The sequence below is a fragment of the Microtus ochrogaster genome, assembly GCF_000317375.1.
Source record: "Microtus ochrogaster isolate Prairie Vole_2 chromosome 14 unlocalized genomic scaffold, MicOch1.0 chr14_random_1, whole genome shotgun sequence".
NCBI lineage: Eukaryota > Metazoa > Chordata > Mammalia > Rodentia > Cricetidae > Microtus > Microtus ochrogaster.
In genome coordinates this window covers 25243826-25253383 of record NW_004949096.1, presented here as the reverse complement: position 1 = coordinate 25253383, position 9558 = coordinate 25243826, and the positions used below count along the sequence as shown (strand labels likewise).

Genomic DNA, 9558 nt, shown 5'->3' with positions numbered 1-9558 from the left:
ACACACACACACATATATAAAATCTACTGAGTCCATGTGTCCAGAGCTGATCACTTGAGGTTGCATAGTCTATGTGGGGCATTGTCCCTTGAGCAGAGTATTTTTCCATCTCTCAGAACCCATTGGCCTCCTATAACTCTTCATCTAGGGTACTGGTTCTCAACCTTCCTAGGGCTGTGACCCTTTGATACAGTTCTTCAAGTTGTGGTGACCCCATAACCATAAAATTATTTTTGTTGTTACTTAATAACTATAATTTTGCTACTGTTATGAATCACAATGTAAATACCTGTGTTTTCCAACAGTCTAAGGTGACCCCTTAAAAGGGCCATTTGACCCCAGATTGAGAACCACTGATCTAGGGGATGGGGCTGTGCAGAATTTCCCCTCTCCATGTTGCCTTGTCAACTGTTAGGAGTTCTTTTAAAAGAATCTCCTGATATTTTAAACCTCTCAAAATAACATTTATCCATTTTTTTTGTGGATTATGACAACATATATGCAGGTGAAACTTTTAAAATGATCTTTAAAGCAGTTTAATAGGGGAAATAAACGAGGGCTGTTTCCTTGCCTTCTTGCTGATGCACAGTTGTGTAGGCTGGAAGCAGAGCGGGAGGGAAAGAAGCACAGGCAAACCTCCAGCTCTCTGCAAGCAGGTGGAAAATCGGTGCATTATAAAGGCTTATTTCATAGGCTTTACACCAAAGCTACTTAAAAGAAAGCCAGTGGAGGGTTTATGTTAATTGGGAGTGAGGTTTTATTTTTTTTCTTTCTTTTTTTAAAAGAGGAGTGAATTTAGGCATAAATAGTTTAAACCTTTGCATCTTTACCAGGTGCTAGCCTAAGTTTTCCAAGTCATGGGGTCGGGGGATACTGTTTCAAGATTTACTTATTCTATCTGGGCAGGAAAAAAAAAGCATATTTTAGGGTTCTTTGTAAATAAGCAAACAGATTCTAAAAGGTGATCATCTCTCAATTCCAGAGATTACCAGGCAAAGGGTCTCCCCATTCAAAACTGCCCCAGTACTCAAATACAGCTGGCCAGCTTTGTGCGGTCCTTTGCCATGAAGTAGCAAATCAGGCAAGGATTCCGTCTGAAAGGTCAGCTCCTTACCAGTGCTCAGACAAAATATGCTGCAGCAAATCAATTATTTAAGAAGTAGCTGCTGAGCATGCTACAGTTTGGAAGCCCAAGCTTTGAGAAGTTCGTGTGGAGAGCCTGTGAATGTGTGAGAAGAAACAGCAATCCCCTGTCCCTTCCTCACGCTGTTAGGATTGTCTGCGGCCATGCCAACCTTCCCAGCAGGTGTTGGAGGTCTGAACTCAGGTCCTCCTGTTTGCACAGTTAGTGTATCAGTTTTCTTAGGGTTAGAAAATGAGAGCTATCTTCCTTACACCGAGAACATGCACAAATTATATACTTAGGTGCTGAGAGCAAATACTATTGGAGTCAGCTCATATACTAGATCAACCTCACAATATTTGCAATAACTCCTTGCAAAACATCAGAAGTGTATGAATTTTTCAAGTTATGTTAATTAAATTCTGCCTATTTTTTATTCCAAGCTTTTTCTTTCCAAGTTCGGCTGAATTATTGCCACTCTAGCGTTTTGGTTGCAAGTCCCTGATTAGTATAGCCCGGGCCAGCTTTCTGTGATTGCCTGGTCCATTATCTTCCTCCGGCCACTCGGTTAGCATAATACCTAGAAGGATTCAAATTCTTCCAGGACTGAAGGCCCTGGACACATTCCATTTCTTTTGCTGTGTACAAGTAGAGAAATTCCACAAAAATCCCATTTGGTTTGTATTATTCAAATACTAAACAAATCAGTTCCTCCACAGTTCATTTGATCAGTTATGCATTCGAGAAATATTTACTGTGTATCTAGTATATTGGTGGACTATGCTTGGTAGGGTTAGGCTTTGTGAAGTTTAAAGAAAGGGAATGGCTCTTTTCCTCACTCAATGGGACACACATTCAGTAAACATAAATCCCTGGGTTATGTGGGAAGTGATAGGAAGGCAAAAATGGACTGAATTATTTATATTCTGAACTGCTGTCAGTGTTCATCCTTTCTTTCTCATGAATGGTGAAAGCTGACATCTCCGTGTGCTTACCATTCCACTGAAAGAGTGCCTCAGGAGAATTGCATGACCGTACAGCAGGGTCCTGTGGCCACCCCCTTGTGCTGCCTGTGGGAATGAGGAAGAAATCTGTCAGCACATACCAGCTGTGGCTTCTTTGGCAGAAAAGCAACACGACGATTTGGGATGCAGATTCCGGGAAAAATAACCATGACAAAACTCCCCAAGAATTCATTCAAGAAGCAAGTGTCCAGCCAATGGGTGAAAGGAGACTTTGTGAGCATAGCCATGCGGCATCCTTGGGAGAGGGCGGAAGGGCCTGCTGCTCTCCTCAGAAATGGCCTCTGCCCAGGATGAGCAGGAACCCAAAGCTGTTCCAGACTGAAAGCATGTAAATGAGGTACACTTGGCTTACCTTCCTTTGAGCTTCTCAGAAGCAACCGGGATGAGAGAGACACAAGAGAGAAGTAACTACAGCCTAGTGCAGGAGAGCACCATGGCCTGTGAGCATCCATGTGTGCCGTGGATCTTGAAGTCTTTCGTTCCCTTCTGGGCACTGTGCTTTCTGCCCATGCAACTCAAACGGTCTTTCTCACACAGATCTCACCAACCAGGGATGGCTCTGAAACCCAGGACTTCAAAATAGAGTAGCTAGTTCTGCAGAAATGGTCCCCTTAGTGGAGAGGCCCATGTGACTGTCCTCTCTGCCTCCCTCTGCACATCCATTTTGACGATTTGATAGTGGTTGCCCAAACAGCAGAGAAGGAGGTCAGAGAAGATAAAATGGCCCAAAGGAAAACCAGCCACTGGTGCCTGATCTTCTATGGGACTCTGATCCATACAATGTTAGGCTGAAATGAACAACATATGCTAGGAAAATCAAGTGTGACATCCCAGCTACAAGTGGGTATAAAGAACAGTCAGCTGAAATTGACAATTAAAATAAAGCAATTTAATTGACAATGAAAATAAAACAAATCCTGTATGATTTTGGTACCAATCCCATACTGTTTTGGTACTAACCTAATTCTCCCAACATCATGCTAATATATCCCTAGGTAACACGTTTTAAACACACACACACACACACACACACACACACACACACTCTTTTAAAACTGCTTACAGGCTGTGTCTTCCCCAAGGGAGATTACAAAGTCTGAGAGAGCAAACGAGATTTTGTGTGTGTGTGTGTGTGTGTGTGTGTGTGTGTGTGTGTGTGTGTGTGTGTGTGTGTACTTGCCCATACTTGTGCTTGAGAAGGCCAGAAGTGGCCATGGGTTGTCTTTCTCATTAGCCTGTTATATATTTTTTGAGACAGGGTTGCTCTTTAAACCTGACCAGTTGCCTGACTAGCCAGAAGGCTCTTGGAACCCTCCTGCCTGGTGTTGAGATGACAGGGACATGCTGCAATGCTTGCATTTCATGTGGGTGTTGGGGATCAGAACTCAGGTTCTCATGCTTACACAGCAAATGCTTTGACCCCTGAGCCATCTTCCCTGGACCACTAGCAACAGGAATTTCAGCATTCTGTGTCTGTGGTCCAAAAGCATCTTTTATGCATCCTATTCTTTTCAGAGTTGCAGACTGGCTTCCCAAGGCACTGTCTGCAGTTTTATCCTACCCATCCTGTCCCCTCCAGGCATGGCAAGGAGCAATGTACATGACAAGAAGCAGGGGGTGGGGAGAGAAGCAGAGGTCTGGATAATGAGCTATGAGTGATTTCATTTTGTTTCTGTTTGGAGTAGCAGAATTGCTCTTTCACAGAAATTTTCCCCCATGTCATTCAACGAGTCTAAAGAGAAAAAAAAGACAAATGTGGTATATTGAAAAGAGGATAACTAAATATAAATGTGGCTGTGTTCACCCCTCCGATAGAGATATTTAAGTGTTCTCGGATTTTAATACCAAGTAGGATTATACAGCTTTTCACAATATTTCCAAATTTCATGGAACCATTTGCACTAACTTCAGCTGTATTTACAAATGTGTCAACACCTTACATTAAAATTAGATGTACTAAATCACTTTACATCTTGTCTGTCTAAATGGAATAGTCCCATGAGCTTGTATCCTTACAACTTAACTGAGGTTTCCAATGTCTCATGTTGTATATACATACTCCTACTGTGAATAAGTGACTAAATTAGATGTCCTCCTATCAACTGTGGGTTCAACTCTATTCTAATTCTTCTGTGTTCCCACCAGCTCTGTAATCATCAGAAGTCAAGAGTTGCAGACTCTGTACAGTATCACAGAGTGACTTGGGCTGTTCTCCTCTGATACTTTTAGAAACATTGATGGGACATCATGTCTTTCATTGCGATGCCACCAGAGAAAGAAAAGGATTTAAATGCCAGTGGAATGGAATCTAATTTGCTCTGCAGATGCTTAGAGCCTCACATTCTAGCTTCTCTTTCATATAAGATAGTAGTTTGTAGATGCTGGAGGATATCAGAATCACCAGGTCCCCACTCCACAGTGGCCTGGGGCTGGCCCGAGGATCTGCATTTCTAACAAGGTCTAGATGATACCGATGCTGCTGGTCTAAGGCCAAAATTTTGGGAATTGCCGTTAGGGGAATGGATGGCTCTGGTGCTAGGATGGAAGAGGAGCCTTTTATCACCATTGCAATGTTGGTTTCTGCTATGAAGCAATGCCATGTATGCATCAGGTGCTTCACACACCATTACAGCCCATCCCCATGGTGACCTTTCAAGGTTGCGATGAATGCCACATTTAATATGGGAAGAATTTGATACCTAAAGAGGATGCCTTGCTGTATGTGTCACAGTTGATACGATAGTACCATATACACTTGGGTTAACAACAGATCTTCATCTCAATTTCCTAATGTGTGCACAGTGATTGCACAAGCCACCAATGGGAAGAGATACAGAGACATCTTTCATGGGACTCATATAGCTGGGATCTAATTAGCTCCAATCCTATGGCAGGCACATAACACAGAATGGTACACAGGAAGCATCTCACTTGATATTAACTAGTGATGCAATGATAATCATGCCCATTTTACAGCCACGTGAACTGACACTTAGATTAAATTACTCACTCAAAGTCATACGGGTCCCAAGTGCAGAGTGGGAACATCACAAAGGGTATTTAACCATGCACCACAGTACTTCCTTTTCTGTAGTATGGCAGGGGAGATGAAACTTGGACAAAATAAAACCTTGTTACATGAAGAAACAGCATACATATTAAAGAAGTGAAGCACAAAATTTTAAGTAGACCATGAGGGTAAGAGTATGTGCTAAGGAATGGCTCTATTGAAAAGGCAGACCAAACACAGACTGCTGACATATTGATGGTCAGAGGGAGACAGCAACATGGGTGGACTGTGTCCTGGAAGCAGGAAATGTAAGTTACACTTGACTTCTCACAGCCATCCAGTAGTTAGTGCCCATGGACAGGGACAGGTGGATACATTGGGGTGCAGACAGACTAGTCAGGCTATTTAGGCCAAGACTCATTGCTCACTGTCCCACAGGCAGCAAGACATGGGAGTAGCTTATGACAGGATGGTGTCGCAGCCAAAACTGTTGCTTAGGAAGGGAAGTCAGTGGTAGATGAACAGAGCAGCCAAGCCCTGAGGAGCAGAAGGGGTCGTTCTCTCATTTGGTTTCTTCTACATGGTTGACAGCGAGTGAGCAAACCAAACTTTGGGGTGGTATCATTCTTTATTCCTTTCTCTCATTCAAATCTAAAACAACTCTTGATACCACCTCTAAAACATTCTCCAAGCAACCACTTAGCCGCCCACCGCTCCTAGTCCCTGCAACTGCTTTGTGTTTTATCTGGCCTACGGTCATGACCTCCAAAATGTGCCTGCTAAGTAAGTCGTGGGCTAACGTGGCAGCCAGAACCACCCTTTCCAAAGATGTAAGCCATGTCTTTGCTTTCCAGTGGCTTGCTATCCAGTTAGAGGCAAATGCTCCTACTGCTCATGCGAATTCTCTGCATCAGGATTGGAAGTTTTTCTCTGAGAGCTCACAGGGCAAGTATGTTAGGCTCTGTGATCTCTGTCTTACATTTACCAAATCCTACCTCACATAGTTTTTAAAGGAATATGTTCAAAGTTTAGACAACAATTTTACCCTAGCACACTGTGCAAGTAAAAATGACAGGCTGGATTTTGCCTGCTGCTGCAAGTTGTCAAACCTTACCGCATTTAGCTGAGTTGGCTCCCTTATACCCCTCTGACGTCAGCTCCCAGGACCACATTCCCCTTTACTTCGGCTCTGGCCTTACTGACTGCTCTGCAGTTTTCAGATAACCTTGTTCCTACCTCCAGGGCTTTTGCACATGCATTCCTCTCTCCCCAGAATATACTTCGAATGTCCTCACAATCAACTTATACATTAGATTAATTTCTCCTCCCAAAATATTCCATTAGAAAAGTTTCCTATTATCATTCTTTAACAGAAGATCTGTCGAATGTGACCCACCACACCTCAAAAGCCATGGTCCCAGAAGGCTCTATAGTGTGTGGCTGTTTCTGGATGTGCCTGCTTTGATTTTTTCTTCTTTGCTTATCCCACATCTCACTTCTGTTCTACTCAGGCTATGAAAGAAAGAAAACGTCTCTCTAGAAGATTGCAAGACACAGTAGAGACTTTTACACAGGACGGGAGGTATGAATTTCCCTAGATACAAGACTGCTAAATTACCATGGTGCCATTGAAGCATAGGACAGTGAGAGTGAATGAGCTCAACATTCCAAATGAAGGAGCAAGAACCAGAGAAAGTGGGTAACCTCGCAGAGTTAGCTAGTTCAGTTATTTCACCATCAAAGACTCAATTCAGGACTGTTATAAATTATTGAGATTTTTATAGCCTACTTAGGTGAGTAGAACCTTTGTGGAGAAACAAGAGAAAAGATTGGATAAAATCTCAGATTTGATGAAATGAAAAGGTATACTTTGGTACACCTAATGGGAAAAGGAAAATTTGTTAATTGCTTATTCCCCTAAATTTCACATGTAGATTCTGTGTGGTTTTGATTAAGACGAAGAGGCTAGTTTGGAGTTGGACAAAATTGTCAGTGAAATTAATGTTGAAATATGAACAATGAGAAATTTTGATTCTGAAAGGAAACTTTTTAAAAAATGCTTTTAAGCAAAATAGTCTAATTCAGTCTGCAGCAGAGTCACAAAGAAGCATATGGAGATTGCAGACAGTAGGTAAAGATCTGACGTCATGAGCCATAGTCTATAAGGAGGCAGTTGTTGTACAGAAGAGAGGCAGGATTAAGTCATGTCTCTCGTATGTGACTAGCAAGTCAGAGAGATGGTCAGCATCGGCCAATGAGAGGATAAGAACATCAGCTCATGGGGAGTATGAGAGTTAAAAATTCCACATTAAAATTAAATTACAGAACAACTAGTGTGCAACACAATAGTCTCCATCCTTTGCTGATGCTCTGAAGTGGCATGAGCATTCGAAGGAAACCAAAGGCAGATATGACTGTACCCAAGGAGCACCAGAAAACTGGAAACTGAGACACTTAAAAGACCACACAAAGATGTTGGATCACAGCGGCAAAGGGTTCATGACTCATTGAGATGTGGCAGAAAACTGGGCCTCAACTAAAGAACTAGGCAAAAGTTATAAATAAATGATAGCTATCAGAACAAAATGAAAACATATGGAAACATTTTTATTTCTTTTAGCAATGAAAAGAAATTAAAATTATGTGGATCTTGGTTATATCACTTTATAGCTACAACATGTGCAAAAATGGAAGGTAAAATGCTGTGTGAAGTGTGGTTTAGCTGATGTGAGCCTGTGTAAGGCTGTGCCCGGTACAGCAAGGCAGTATATGAAAAGGGCCATAAGGAAGTCCATAACCTCTGCTATAATAATTTTACTTCTGGGAATAATTCAAAAAGAGCAAGAACATATGCATATAGCTGTGGCAAGGACCTTATAATGGTCACAACAAAGTGGAAGGAAACCTGGCAAGAACCTAAGTATGCAACAGAAGTCTTATCTGTTAAACCATAGGGATTATTTAGGATGCTCTAGTCTGCAACCATTAAAGGCTGACATCATGAGGGTAGGTAGAAAGAGAAAATGTTTATGGTGCACCACTGTGACAAGATGCAGGATGCAAAGCATCTTCAACCACTGCTTGTATATACACAGAAATGATGAGAAAAATCCCAGGACACTGAAGATGGTTCAGCCAGCTAAATTCTTGCCTTCAAAGCATAAGGAACTGAGACTGATCTCCAAAACCCACATAGAACATGCTGGATGTGATACTGAATGCTTGTAATCTTAGTGTTGGGAGCCTGAGGCAGGCGGAGTTCTGAGTTTTGCTAGACAGCCAGCATAACCTGCCTGGTGCCCTTTGGGTACAGTGAGAGAGCCCTTGTCAGTAAGTAAATAAGGCAATTAATTAATTAATGGTGGATAGCATCTGAGGAATAAGATCAAGGTTTTCTTCTGGTCTCCAAATGCATGTGTGTGTTTACATGTGCACCTGCACACAATGTACTCATTTACTCATGAACTGGCATCCACATGTGCGCACATACATCACCTGCAGATATGCATAGTCACCCACATATGAACATGAACACACATACACATGTTCGCCTGTGCACACAGGTACTAACCCACCCATGAACAGTCACACATGTACACACACACACACACACACACGCATGTATACCAACACACATAAACAAGACAATGAAATAACAACTTGCACGGTTGCAGAACGATTGTACTTTATCCTGCATCTCAATTTTTCTGTAACACTCTTACCAACATCATCGTCTCAGTAAGTTGCATACATGTGTGTATGGGGAGAACGTGCTGCATGCTTTTAAAGAGATGGATTTCCATGAATATACTTTGTCTGTTAATTAAACTTTTAGTTACTCAAGGGTGCTGTCTTTTTACCAGGATCCTCAGTAAATGACTCAGCCTATATGAAAGGCAACTGGGATCCACCGCTTCTCTGCTTGCTTTTAGATGCTGGCTCTCAAGTGCTATTCTCCAATCTAGTGTTACAAGAAACCCTCGGAGGAAGTCTCTCTTTAAGACACCGGAGCTCTTGTTTCACCATTTCCTGAATCTTACTCCAGATTCTATTCGGAAAGTGTCCAGTCATGAGGTGTCCATACCATGTGTGGGTCCCTGGCCCATCAACGTCTCTGAATCTGTAGGTCATCTCTTTGGATTTCACTCTTGATTCTAGGGACTTGGTTCTACACAATTCTGTGCTTTTCAAGGCTGCCTTGTGCAGTTAGCAGATGCCAGATCTGTCTTTCCCTACAGCTGCAGGCTCGGGGACCACCATGTTGGCCCAAATTGCCAAGACTTAGCCCAACAAGCTTCTCTTCTGTGAGAGATAAACAAATAGGAATGGGCAATGCCTCTTCAGTCTCTGAGAATTGCAGAGGAACCAATGAGACTTTTCAGGTAGATCTTTTTTTTTTT

General features: G+C 42.3%; 1 protein-coding gene across 1 annotated transcript in view; it reads right to left on the bottom strand.

Moving 5' to 3' along the window:
* Ryr3 (ryanodine receptor 3) overlaps positions 1 to 9558 on the bottom strand; it is a 571876-nt gene that overhangs the window by 324869 nt on the left and 237449 nt on the right. The window contains exon 5 of the mRNA XM_026787730.1: positions 2119 to 2193. Coding sequence (XP_026643531.1) covers positions 2119 to 2193 — 75 coding nt within the window. The remainder of the gene's footprint in view (positions 1 to 2118; positions 2194 to 9558) is intronic.